Source organism: Monodelphis domestica, chromosome 3, assembly GCF_027887165.1.
Source record: "Monodelphis domestica isolate mMonDom1 chromosome 3, mMonDom1.pri, whole genome shotgun sequence".
NCBI classification, from domain to species: Eukaryota; Metazoa; Chordata; class Mammalia; order Didelphimorphia; family Didelphidae; genus Monodelphis; species Monodelphis domestica.
Window position 1 is genome coordinate 121,672,036 of NC_077229.1, and position 14,834 is coordinate 121,686,869.

General features: G+C 36.1%; 1 protein-coding gene across 2 annotated transcripts in view; it reads left to right on the top strand.

The window, feature by feature from the left end:
• ZFAT (zinc finger and AT-hook domain containing) overlaps window positions 1–14,834 on the top strand; it is a 318,710-nt gene that overhangs the window by 158,518 nt on the left and 145,358 nt on the right. For both annotated transcript variants that reach the window (XM_007488369.2, XM_007488367.2), the window contains 2 exons: window positions 5,240–6,702; window positions 8,293–8,525. In XM_007488369.2, coding sequence (XP_007488431.1) covers window positions 5,240–6,702; window positions 8,293–8,525 — 1,696 coding nt within the window. The remainder of the gene's footprint in view (window positions 1–5,239; window positions 6,703–8,292; window positions 8,526–14,834) is intronic.

The following is a 14,834-nucleotide window of genomic DNA, read 5'->3' on the forward strand; positions in this document are numbered from 1 at the left end:
GGGAAGGATTATTAAATTAATTATTGAACATTCTGTTTGCAGACCTTTAGAAAGCATGATCATATATTTAAATGAAACTTTATGCTTTAGCTGTCAGCAAGTGAACATTTTGGCTGAACCTTAGCCCATGTTGTTAAATACAAACATATGCTTGCAATTCAAATATGTTATCTTTTACTTGTGAGTACTAATCACTCTAATGAATTTGAAGCATATTACTTGAAACAAATATAATAAACCTTAACAAAATAAATATAAGCAGGGAGGCCCTAGTGAAAATGCTTGTAGTTCTTTGCAGTAGAAATTAATTGGTATTCATTTTTTTTAAACCTTCTATAATTACCTTCTGTAATACTATACAAATACTAATAATAATTCATACTGAGTATCAGTTTCAAGGGAGAATACCGGTAAGGGGTAGCTAGTGGGATTGAGTCATTTGCCCAGGGTTATAGGTAGGAAATATCAGAGGCTAGATTTGAACCCAGGTCCTCCCAACTCCAAGCCTTGCTTTCTATCCACTGAACCTCCTAGCTACCCTATGTTCATTCTCTAACTGTGACATTCATCCACTAAAGTAGACTTAGAAAATCTGCTCACTTAAGTTCTGAAAACATTTTTGTCTACATGAGAGAAAATACTAATGAAAATAACAGTCACACTGGTGCTTTCCTGTGTCTCATGGGATGTTCCATTAATTACTATCATTAATGCCATGTGCCATTAAGTAGAAGCATCTTGTTTCATATGAACTAATAATAAATGCTTATCACTTTGGCAAACTGTAATGGGATTGAACCAACCATTTATTCAGTATTTTCAGTTAAAAATGAAAAATGAGAATGTGCTTTTCAGGCAGTAATTTAATAACCTCACAATACCCTCAAGTCAGTAGGTGAAGGAATTTATAATTTATACATTACAATTCATATTCTCTTTCTTGTACAGAATGATAATTCATCTTGTGATGGTAAGAAAAGCAAGTTTAGTCAATTTAGCATAACCATCATATTCATTGCTTTTGACTAGGAGACATATCATATCTTTGCACTGAGGGCTTTACTAAACATTCATGTAATTATAGAGAAAATCAGAACAAAGATTTCTCTTAAGACCATTTGGATTTCACATTGGGGAGGAAATGTTGTAATTTGTTTATTTAATTAAATAGCAAATCCAGATTTTCCTCCTTTGGTGTTCTTATTCTATGTACCAATAAAATATATTGCCTCCTGGTTATCTTTGTTCATTTGAGAGAGATCCAAATTAGTTTCTATAAATTAGCCTTGGGTTTAGCATCCAGGCATACTGATAACTTTAACTCATATTTGAATATTTTAATTATATCATTTGAATGGTACCCTCTAGTATTTTTTGAGCATGATACATTTAAATATTTTAAATTTAAATATAAGACAGCCTGTTTTGATCAAATATGGTTATGTGATAGTTTCAAAAGATATATATTTCAGAATTAAAGTAGATATAGCTTATTGAAAACAGTGGCAATCAAATTAATAGCAGTACTTATTAGTATATACTACACCATATCCAAGTTCCTATAGGAACTTGAACTACTAATAGAAATGAATTAAAGGAGAACAAGTGTGCCATTACTACTTATATGTTTTCATATGTTCTTATTCTGCCATATGAAAATGTGCTTATCAGTGTTATGACTTGGTAAACCTAAGTAATTGTTGTTGAAACAAACACCAGATCTGGAATTGGACACTAGGTTCCATGGAGAAACTGTATTGGGTGTGATATATGGAAGAGATTCTTTGCCACACAGCATTCTTTTCAGAGAGAACTCCTTCAAACATTGCAGTTGCCACAGTTATTGTCATCTTTAAAAGAAGGGTATAGGCATCTTGATTTTCTGAACTCTTCTTTTGTTTTAATTTTAATAATTGTATTTTTTCCATATTGTTTATTTTTATAAACGAGTAATCTTATAAAACCAAACACCCAAACATAAGCTCAAATAGTTGAAAAAGTGTATGCTTTCAACTGCATTCTGACTCCAACAGTTCTTTCTCTGGAGGTACATTTTTTGTTCTAAGTTCTTCAGACTTGTCCTGGATCTTTGTATTGCTGAGAGTAGCTAAGTTTAACACAGTTGATCATTTCACAATATTGCTGTTACTGTGTATGGGCCTAGTTCTGCCTATTTCACTTTGCATCAGTCTGTGCTCTTACTGAAATCATCCTGTTCATCATTCCTTATAGCACAGTAGTATTTCATTACACTCATATATCATAATTCGTTCAGCCGTTCCCCAGTTGATGGACATCCCTTCAATTTCCAAATCTTTGCCACCACAAAAATAACAGGTAGATCCCTCCAACTCCCTTCCCCCCCCTTTTAATCTCACTGTTTTATAGCCTTTTGGGGGATAGTAATTGCCCTCCAAAGTGGTTGCATCAGTTCACAGCTCCAACAACAATGCATTAATGTCCCAATTTTGCCACATCCCCTCCAACATTTATGATTTTCCTTTTGTGTCATATTGACCAATCTGATAGGTGTGAGAAATTGTTTTAATTTGCGTTTCTCTAAACAAGAGGGATTTAGAACTTTTTTTCTGGATTTTCTGAATCTTAAAGTGGAATAGTATGTTGAAAATAAAATACATTAATTTGTCCATTTAACAAAAATATATTATAATAAAGAAAACTCAAAGTCTTACATATCTTTAAAAACTTCACTAATCCTTCCTGGTTTAGTCAGAGTTTTAGGGAAAAAAAATCTTGCTGTTGCCTCTTCTCTCACTTAATCTTTAAACCTTTAATGTCTTGTTTTTGCCTTTATTACACAACTGAAATTGTTCTGTTCAGTTATAAGGGCTGTCTTAATTGCTGAATTTATGGTCTTTGCTTAGCCTCATCCTTCTTGAACTCTACTATACTTGGTATTCTTAGCTACTTATTCCTTTCTCATCAAAACTCTGTTAACTTCTCTGGGTTTTCATTATACTCTTTCCCCTTGATTATCCTCCTACCCATCTGACTACTCATTTTCTGGCTTCTTTGCTGACTCATCATCCATACTGTGGTTGTTTCCAGAAGCTCTGTCCTGGGTCATCTCTACATTCTGTAATAGTTAAAATCAAATTATGAGGCTGCTAGTTGCTTTAGTAGCTTTATTACATCAAAGTAGTGATAATAAATAGAGAGAAATGTAGGAAAGAGGTAGAGAGAAGCTTAGCTTAATACCTTATCTGCCGTTCTGATGGATTGAAGCTCACCACAGACGTGTGCTCCTTCAGGTTCCAATCTCCAGCCCCAGAAGAGCACGAGAGTCTTACCAGAACCTTGGTCTCGCCTTTATAAGCAGTTTTCTCCACCCACTCACCCTCCCATGTCACATCTCAGGAAACAATCATAGTTCCTTAATTTGCCTGGCAGTGCCCAGGGGGGCAGTGCTTGCAATGCTTGTGGGATCAGTTTCCTGTCTTGTTGGTTTCAACTTCCTTTCTCTGAGGTCTGCACATCTCAATGGTAAAGGATCTCCAAGTCCCTGATTGAGTACATTAAAACAAAAGGAGAGGAATTCCCTTCTCACAATTCACAATCTCTATGGCCTCTCAAGTTCCCAGGGATTTAATTATCAGCTCTAAATTCCCAAGTCATACTCTTGTCTCTGCTTGGAGCTTTTTGCATTACCATTTGCTTAGTAGACATTTCAAGCTGAATGTCCTAGCAGTTCAATAAGTCCAAAACAGAACTCATTATCTTCCCATCCTTCCAAAGTCATCACCATTGTTTGAGTGTTCTAGTTTTATAACTTTGGCTTTATCTTTGACTTCTCAATTTCCCTCACCCCTACATATCTAATTAATTTTTAATCTTATTATTTCTACTTCCATCATCTGATCCTTTCTTTCTGCTCATACAGTAGCTACCACCTTGTATAGAACCTTATCATCTCTTACCTAGAATCTTGTAATGGCCACTTCATTGGTCTCCCTGCCCTGAGTCTGCCTAATCCAAGAGATTTTCTTTATAAATTGCATTGTATTACTCTTCCACATAGTCATTTTTAATGATACCTTCTTTCCTTTAAGATTTATTTATCAGACCCTAACCTAATCTACCTTTCTAGCTTCCTTATATATCACTCCCTTTCCCACACTTTACAGACCAATCCAACCAAACTGATTATATTCTGTTCTTCACAGAGCATTTCATTTTCTCTCTCTGTGCTTTTCCACTGACCTTCCCGATGTCCAGAATATGTTCCTTTCTCTTCTGCCTAATAGAATACTCCTTATCCTTTAGGATACAGATAAAGCACCACTTTCTACACGAGGCCTATTCAGATAGCTCCTCTTACGTTCAGCTGCCAATAACTTAATTACTTTGACTTAATTCCCTTGTGTTTATTTTGTATTAAATTTTTATATCTTTATTGTGTATTGATTTATAAATGTACCTATTGCCTTTCCCAGAGAAAGGTAGCTTCTTGAGAGTAGGGGTTTTTCATTTCTTGTATTTAAATGTATATGTAACAGGTATGTAAAAGATGCTTTAATAAATACTTATTTGATTGATTAACTGATAGAAACACATATTGGCAACATGGTATCTGAGAGGAGTGTTGTCCTTATAGCCAAGACACATTTATTCTTTCAGTTTCATTTTTCTTATCTGTGAAATAGGGATGTTTGCTTCACAGAATTGTGAGGAAAATGCTTTGTAAAGGTTAAGATGCTACAAAACCCCAAATTTCTGTATACAGTGCACCATATTATATATGTGTGTGAAAAAAGAAAGACGAGTAATCCATGAACTCTGCCCTCAAGGACCTTTCGGACTAGTTGAAAGAGATATATGCACACTTAAATATATAGTAATATGTACAGAAGAGGAATATGAAATACTGTTATATCAAATGACAGCTATCATTTCCAACTGGGGAAATCAGGGAAGCATCAGCAGATGTCATTCACTCTAGTAAAGTTGATAGCATTAAGTGAGCAAAATACAAATATGATGGAATATATGACATTCAGTTTTGAGATACATTATTTAATGGTAATAAGTAACTAGCTGACAGCTAGCAATTGCAATGCATGGCATTTACTGTACATTCATCCCTTTTCTCATTAAATTCTCTTTCATGTGTCTAATATTTGGTTCATGAAAAGGGAATTTGACATTATCAGACTATGCACATGCTGTTTTGTTAAGCTCAACCCTCTAACCATAACTAAATCCTAATTTTTTTTTCTAGGTTAGGCCCCACTCAGCTCAAAATTTTCACTTGTGAATACTGCAACAAAGTGTTTAAATTTAAGCACTCCCTCCAGGCCCATTTGAGAATCCACACCAATGAAAAGCCTTATAAGTGTTCCCACTGTAGCTATGCCAGTGCCATCAAAGCCAATCTCAACGTGCACCTGCGGAAACACACGGGGGAGAAGTTCAGTTGCGATTACTGTGTGTTCACCTGCCTGAGCAAGGGCCACCTCAAAGTTCACATTGAGCGGGTCCATAAAAAGATCAAGCAGCATTGCCGTTTCTGCAAGAAGAAATACTCAGATGTTAAAAACCTCATCAAGCACATCAGGGACACGCATGACCTGCAAGACAAGAAGGTGAAAGAAGCCTTTGATGAGCTCCGTCTCATGACCCGTGAAGGCAAGAGGCAGCTCCTCTATGACTGTCATATCTGTGAGCGCAAGTTCAAGAATGAGCTGGATCGGGACCGACACATGCTGGTCCATGGGGATGAGTGGCCCTTTGCCTGTGAGCTTTGTGGCCACGGGGCTACCAAATATCAAGCCCTTGAGCTCCATGTCAGGAAGCATCCCTTTGTATATGTCTGTTCTGTTTGCCTGAAGAAGTTTGTTAGTTCCATCCGACTCCGTTCTCATATCAGAGAGGTACATGCAGTCTTACAGGAGACAGTGGTTTTCAATGACTCCATCAATCAGAGTTTCTGTCTTCTAGAACCTGGTGGTGACATCCAGCAAGAAGCTGTTGTTGGAGATCAGCTGCCTCCAACAGGAGGTGAATTTGTGTTCCAAGCTTTAGATCCAAAAAAAGAAACCTCCAGCCTGGGGGAAGCAAATCAGGAAAATGGAAGCAGGCACATCAGCCATGTAGAAATCCCTACCACTTCTTTGGATTTAGAGAACCCTCAGGGAGCAAATGTAATGGTGCCATCATGCGGACTGGCAACTGATGTAGCAACCTCTGAGCTCCATTCACATGTGGTTTCAGAGGATTTTCTGCTAAAAAGTAATACCTCTGCTCCTGCTGACACTCAGGTCTCTTCTAAAGATGACCTGCAAGGCCAGCCTGGAGACTCAGCTAATACTATTCAGGGTGAAGAAATAACATTACTCTTGCCTAGGGACAAAAATTCTGAGCCAAATCGAGAGAATACCAGTAATGAGAACCATGTGGCTGAAGAAGAAAATATTGTTGCCCTTTCCCTTACTGAACTGGAAGCCAGAACATCCCCTGCACCAAACTCTACCCAAGCCACAGAACTGCTTCCTTCAACAGCCACCAGTGGTGATACACATATCAGTCCACAGTCTGATTCTTGTCCTACTTCATCTTCAGAGCATCGGACTAGAACTGCTGCTTTCATGCAGGTCTTAGACAATTTACAAAAGAGACAGATGAATACCAGCATGTGTGAGAGGATCCGAAAGGTCTATGGGGATCTGGAATGTGAATATTGTGGTAAGAAAAGGCACATTTAGTGTCTAGCAGCAATTGGGAACTCTCTTCTGTAGTGGTCTCTCTCATTTGGCTCTCTCCCAGGGCTTATGTGTGCTTTTGTGTTTCTATCATATCAGCAAGGAATACTTTCCAAATAATTGATCTTCACCTTAGTAAGAGTTATTAATATTAAAAGCTACAGATTTATTACATATATATATGCATGTATATGTAGATATGCTTTTAAAGTTCTTTTTTTAAAGGCTAACCTAGGTTGTGGTAAACATCCCTAATGAGTAATGTTTACTTGAGTAAGTATTTATGAATAAAAGCTGCTTCTATAACTCTAGGTCCTTGACTAAGAAGCCTTTTCTGGTGCTTTTCAATTTTGCTGGAAGGTTTCTCATTATACATACATACTAGATGAATAAAAATGGATAATCAGGCCATACATGACCCATCGGTTTCTTTTTTGGTAGGCAGTGATTAAAATTTGAAAATTGAAAATGAAAACTTGAAACTTAGCCCTTTTTAAGAAAGACTCCATGGCAAAGTGAGGCAAGTTCAGATTGACAGATGTTTTCTTATGATGTTAGCAGGCGACAAGTGGCCTTGGATTTGGAGAAGACTTGAATGTGGATCCTGGATTCATTCTTTAGTAGCTTTGTCAAGTCTCCAAATTGTCTGCTATACTCAGATTCCTAAAATGAGGATGATATTGGTACTACATCTCTCAGCATTGCTGTGAGTCAAACTTTTTCCAAATAGCCACCAATTTCCATTAAGAATAAATCTGTTATGTACAATACACCATGCAAGTCCCTGGAGAGATGCAGAGTTAAAATAAGACAGTCTCTGCCATCAAGGAACTTACAAATCTATGAAGGGGATAGAAACAGAACTGTAATATATACTATTACATGATCAGGGTATTAGAGGGCTATGAAGAAATATGTTAAGAGAACTGAGAGGAAATGTCATTAGCAACCAAGGACATCAGAAAGGCTATCTGGATGAAATGACATAAGAATTATGTTTAATATATGCTTGTTGGAGTCAATGGTTTTAATGGATTGGAAGCAGTTTTATTGGTGAAAAGAGGGAAAGGAGGCATTGCAGGCATTGAGACTGACTTGTGGCAAGACCCTGAGAAATAAGAACACTGGATATGTATTCAAGGGCTCTCCAATATAGATGGAGCATAGAACATATTATATAAATTCCTGTTTTATCAATATGACGTCTTGTTATTGTTAACTTTGAGACCTCAGATTAATCATTTGATCTAAGCCTCAGTTTCTTCATCTGCAAAAAGGTGGCAATAATAACTGCAGTACCTACCTCACAATAGTATTATAAGGGAATACTTTTTAAACAATAAAAAGTAGCTTTTACAAGTAGTAACATTAGAACTCAAAAATTCTTTGACATTTGCTATGGCAATATAAAAAGAAGAGCTTACTTGCAGTTCAAATCCTTCTTGCCTCTGGAGACTATTCTTCATAAATAGCAATGTAATGGAAAAGATTCCATTTTGATTTGAACTTGAGAAAGAGAGACTCTTGAACTAAAATTCTGTCTTCTCATGTCTAACTTTTTTTTCCCCCCCAGGTAAACTTTTTTGGTATCAGGTACATTTTGATATGCATGTCCGCACCCACACTAGAGAACATCTGTATTATTGCTCCCAGTGTAACTATTCTTCTATCACCAAAAACTGCCTTAAACGCCATGTAATTCAGAAACACAGCAACATCTTGCTGAAGTGTCCCACTGAAGGCTGTGACTACTCAACTCCAGATAAGTATAAACTACAGGCTCATCTTAAAGTTCACACTGAACTGGTAAGTGACATTATCCTAAGTGACATTCTGTTTTCACTCTAGGGTTTGTTTACAGTTTTGTTAACTATATGTATATGTAGGTGTGTCTTGCTTTGGGGGAAAACCAATATAAGTATAGAATATGAAGACCAAAACTTAAAAAGGGAGAGTGAATATCTGCTGAGTTTTGAAAGACAATGTGTTCTAATAGGAAAAATCACCCTATGGGAAGTAGAAAAGTCTTAGTGAGTCCCTGTCCTGTTAATTATTACCCAAATATCCTTTGGAAGGTAACAACTTCTGAGTGTCTCTTTTTTGCTTTATTTTATTAATATGATTTGTTATAAAATTTTTCAAGGTATGATATATCTACAGGGAACACAGTTGTTGCACAAAGCAAGATACACCTGTATAGGCTTATACCAATATCTCTCAAATCCATACTTTTTAGGAAATTTTAAAGGATGCTATAGACTTTCATTTGGACTGTTCTCACTTAATATGTCAGATGATAAGATGTGTTTTTGTCCTGATAATCTCATAAATGTATTTTAAGTGCATACACATTTGAATAAATACTTTTGAGATGATTCTTTGCTAAGATCCCTTTTTTTGTGTTCATTGGGTTAGGCTATTAGCTTAGCTTTCCACATCTTATATAACATTTTTATGAAGCTCATAATATCATACATTATAGTTATCTAAGTAGATTCCCTCTGTATTCAGTACTTTTACAAATTGTTCAAAATAAGTGATCATATTCAATCTTAATTTCAATTTGTCTTACTAGTTTTATGAATGATGTTTGATGTGGTTTTATTATTTTAACATTTCTGAGACATGCTACAATTGGAAACCAAAATGTTTTTGTTGGCAAGTAGAAAAAGCAGCATGTAGTTTTAGCTATGTTAATGAATATTCTCACAGGACTGATTGTAGGCAATGTGTATGTCCCACTTATGAGATTCCTTTTGAGATGCTTAATTTCAAATCTTCTACTTTCTAGGCCTGCCATTTTTCATCTCTAAAGTGGGGATATTTGTTGGTTATTAAACATATCCCTTCTTTTCATCTCAGTTTCCTTATTTTTAAAATGAGAGTCTTGAACCAGATATACTCTAATGTCCCTTCCACTCCTAAATCTATGAACCTCTCGTTCTATATGCTATGTCCTTTCCCAGGAATGTTACAATAAATGACATCATATTTATCAGGAACTTTAAGTTTCCTTTTAAAAGGTGACATTTTAATTCAGGTTATTTAATAAATGCAACAATAAAGCATAATTATTTCATAGAATTATTTTATGAAATTTAATTATTTCATAGCATATTATAGAATACAAGAGAATAATGTTGATTAATGCAAATGTTACTATTTCTTAAGAGACTGACACCTTAGACACATGAGAATTCTTATAATTATATACATAAAAATTTGGCCTGAGGATAGTTTTTTTAATTGGATTTTTGATTATATTCAGATGTGTCACAAAATAAATCCTTCCTAACTTTTATGTTCCTTTCTCCCCCTGCCTCTTCATTCCTCTCTTATTTTTCTTTTGGGGTCTTTTTAAGCTACCACACACATTCCCCACCACCCCCTTTGTATTGCTTCCCTCCCCACCCTCCCTTTCTTCCCCCTCCCTTTTTATTACCCTTTTATATTTTTAGGGTCTATTAAATTCCCTTCTTCCTCTCTTTCCCTCTCTCCTTTTTTTTTAACTCCCCACCTCACTCCCCCTTTAGTTTTCCCCTCTCAACTTCCCTATAAGGTAAGATATAATTTGATACCCCAGTGGATCTAGATGCTCTTCCCTTTCAGAATTGATTCCACTGAGAGTAAGGTTTGGGTATTACCTTTTAGCACTCTCTTCCTCTCCTTCTTATAGTTGTATTCTTCCCCTCCTACTCCTGTGTCCCTTTTTGTGTAATATAGATTATTCTAATTTTCTTACTCCTTCAAGTTTCTCTTGATACCATCTTCTTTCCTGTAAGGCTCATTGCCAAGGTTGGCCAGCCCTGTGTAAAGATTAAAATTTAGGGGAGAGGGGGAGACTGAGGCAGGTAGAAATTAGTTTCTCTCTGCAAGGAATATATATTTTTTAGAGGTTTATTAAAGGTTAAAGATTAAGAATATACAAGTAAGAAACATGTGCCTAGGCCAGAGGCCTAGACAAAATAACCTCACATCATGGAAGAGACGCCTCTGCTCCAAACGCGGAAGTCCAAAAAAGGGCCGAGCCCTTCAAAAGCCTTTGCTTAAATATCTTCTAGATCTCGGCCCAGGTGAGATTACAAGGCATTCTGGGGAAGTGGAGCAAAGGCTCATGGGGATTGTAGTCCTGTATTCGAGTCTATTTTTTACATCCCCCCGTGTGATCATTTGTGGAAAAATTAATTTTTCCCCAAAAGGATCATAAAAACATAATAAACTTAAAAGATTACAATAGTGTGAGGATAAGAGAAAAAAGAATAAAACCAATAATTTCTGAACACATTGACAAAAAGCCATTAGGGGGCAGTCCCCTTTGGCATAAAAGTATACATACAAATAAATGTTCAATCAACCACACCCAAAGTTCAATTTTGTGCAACTTGTGGTCTGGAGGCTTCTTCATGGTGGCTTCTCCAACAGTTCAGTTTCTGAATTCAGAGAGGTAGCATCTTCTTCACCTAAAATTCTTCTCAAAAGGAATTTAAACTTTGCAATTTAAATAATGATTTTTTTTTACATTCCCCCGTGTTGTGGGTGATTGAAAGATTCAGAATCAGTTAGGGATGCATGGCTGAGGTATATGAATCAATTTGCAAGAGATATTAAAAAGACATCAGAAAAATAAAAAGGGAAGAAAAATTTCTGGATGAAAATATAGACTATCAAAGTCTTATGTGTAAAAATTCCAAGTAGAAGAAAATAAACCTATAACAGGTCCTGGAATCAGGGCCCAATTAAAATGATCTAAGCAATGATGCATTTACCCAGTCAGTAGCCAGGACTACCGGAAGTTACCACACTATGAGAGGCAGAAAAGGGGACCAGAGTATATAAGCCAAGGTTCCGGGAGCCAAGTTTGAGGTACTTGGTAGAATGTGGAACAAGGAAGACCTGCTTTTAACACATGTTAAACAGCCGCAACCTCGAACCCCAAACCCGTTCAAGTCCTCTTTGTCTAGGCTCAAAGTGACGTCAATTTCTCCAGGATTAGTTGGTCTCTTTGACCTTATGCTCTATTGGCACTATACAGTGGCTCTTTTGTGTATATCTTGTCCTAGAATCAGACAGAATCATTAAGCAAAGTCCCATAATTTATTTAAATAATTAGTGGCATAATTTTTATAGTCACAAGCTTTCTAGGGCATGCATTAGCAAATGTATTTCAAACTTGTAGCACTGAAAAGTCAAAAAGTTAAAGAAAATCTTAATACTGGTGACATGTGCTTCAAATATAAAAAGGAGAGAAAAAATAATAAAAAAAAACTGAAAAAGTATATTGCACATGCAAGAAAAATATAATAAAAAAAGAGCTTTAAAAATTCAAAAATATAGCTTATAACCATTGACACCCTGTGTCAGTTAAGAAAATATAAAATACAAGGCTTTCTCACAAAAAATGAGATCCATTTCCTCTTTGTATCTGGCCATGATCACTGTGAGTAGAAGGCAAATGAATTGAACAAGGTTAACAATTTTTTCATCTTTAAAAATACAGTAGTACAAATATGTAGATATCAAAATCCCCCAAATTCTCAATAGCCCAATTAATTACAATAGCAAACAAACACACTTTCATATTTCACATAAGTTGCTGTATGACATTTTTAAAACCTATGAATTGATGGACATTTGTCACAATTTTTACAAACAGAGCAATCCTTCAACCTTGGTATTTAAACATATTTTAAAACAAAGTAAAACTCATCTTGGGTTTAGAACATAATCAAGAAATCTATATATCATCCTGGTAGAAGTAAAGTAGTGAGCTGAAGAGCATAAATAAAGGGGTGCTCCTTGTTCTTGGAGGCTTTTCCCAAGGGTACAAATGCCCTGAAATTAACTGCCCAACTTCCATTCACATGTGGGAAGGTTGGGGGTTATAAAATACATTTCACTTCAGCTACTAGAATGGGCCTTACCTCGTGGTAGGGGCAGGCAAAAATAACCAGACTGTTAAAAAAAATTCCAAAATCATATTTAAAAAACCCTTAAAATCAAATCATTTGAGGTATTTAGCACATTAAAATCCCAAAGGTTGTTAATACAATTATAACCAGTTCTGAAGTTCATCTATCCTCAGCAAAATAGAGAAAAGCTGTTTTTTCATATATGGGCTTATTCACAACAATATTTGTTGTGAATAACAACACAACAAGGCATTCTGGGGAAGTGGAGCAAAGGCTCATGGGGATTGTAGTCCTGTATTCGAGTCTATTTTTTACACCTGTGTGACCTTACATGGGGTAACGAAATGAAGAGTAACGAATGGATGCTATGTGAAAATGAATAGCGACAAAGTTTATTGGAGTCAGACAAAGCATATATAGGTTAAGACCCACAGGAAAATATGATGTTACCGCCCAGCAACAGCAGGAACCAATAATTGGGCAGATTCATAGGAATTCATGACGTTACCTGCTAGGCACAAGGAAGAACCGAGAGGATTCCAAACAAAGAGAGAGAAGCAAGTTTCCCACAGGCTCTCACAATTTCTCACAAACCTTATCAGTCCTCCCTTTGCTGCTATTCCAACCTTGAACATGCAGCTGGGCAGGTCGTACACAGTTCAACCCACGACCTTGACTATGCAGCCCAAGCGGGGAGAAGAGGAGGGCTTTAACCCTTACGGTTCTACCTCAACTACACTTTCCCTCCCCCTTTCTTTCTTCTTTTTTCATATATGATTTTAAACCACTTAGTACTCCAATCTCTACCTATGAATAATTCTTCTAAGTACCATAATTGTGAATACAATTTTTGACAGTTACAAATAACATTTTTCCATATAAGAATGTAAACAATTTGGCCTTATTGAGGCCTTTAAAGAAGAAGAAGGAAAAAAAAAAAGAACCATTTCTTTCTTATTTACCTTTTCATGTTTCTCTTGGTTTTTGTATTTCGATGTCAAATTTTCTTTTTAGTTCTGGTCTTTTCTTTACAAATATTTGGAGGTCGTCTATTTTGTTGGATGCCTATAATTTCCCTTGGATGTATATAGTCAATTTTGATGGGTAGGTGATCTGTGGTTGTATACCCCAATTCTCTTGCCTTTCTGAATATCCTATTCTAAGCCTCGAAGTCTTTTAGTGTGGAGGCTACAAGATCCTGTGTAATCCTGATTGGTGCTCCTTGATATCTGAATTGTCTCTTTCTGGCTTTTTATAGTATTTTCTCCTTAGCTTGGAAGCTCTTGAATTTGGCAATTATATTCCTGGGAGGTTGTCTTTTGAGGATTTAGTGTAGTGGATGATTGATGGACTGTTTCACTGTCTATTTTGACCTCTTGTTGCAGAATCTCAGGGCAGTTTTCTTGGATAATTTCTTGTAGTATGGTGTCAACATTTCTGTTTGTTTACAGGTTTTCAGGTAGTCCTGTGATTCTCAGATTTTCTCTTTGAGATCTATTTTCAAGGTCAACCACTCTCTCAGTGAGATGTTTTGTGTTGCCTTCTAATCTGTCATTCTTTTGACTTTGCTTTATTTCTTCTTGCTGTCTTGTGAGATCATTGGCTTCTACTTGTCCAATTTTAGTTTTTAATGACTGGTTTTCAGCTAAGATCTTTTGATTTTACTTTTTGGTTTGATCTATCCTGCTTTTCATGGCTTCCAGCAGGTCATTTCTGGTCTTCAATTTGCTTATTATTTCATTTAATTTTGGGGCTTCAATTTTCAAGTGGCAGATCCTGTCTTTTAAATTTATTTTCTTTTTGAACTATTTCCCACTTTTCTTGCCACATCTCTTCCATTTTTCTGACAATCTTGGATTTAAAGTCTTCAAGAACTTTTGAACAGTTTCCATTTTTTCAGAAAGTTTGGGTGTGTTTTATTGTTTGTCATCTTCTGCTGTCTCTTCTTTAGTCTGGGTTTTTCCTGCATAAAAATTATCAAGGTTCAACGTTTTCTTCCTGTTTTTTGTTTGTTTGTTTGTTTTTTGGTATTTGTGGATTTTAGTGCCTGGGACTTAGTGGTCATTGCCTTATTCCTTCCTGGTCATATGTTTAAGTGAAGAATGTGGGTGATCTTTGCATTGGACTCTGGAGAGGTTTTTGCCCTGAGGATATTTTCCCTAGGCCTCAACAGTGTCCAACTGCTCTTTGTGCCAAGTCCAGGCCC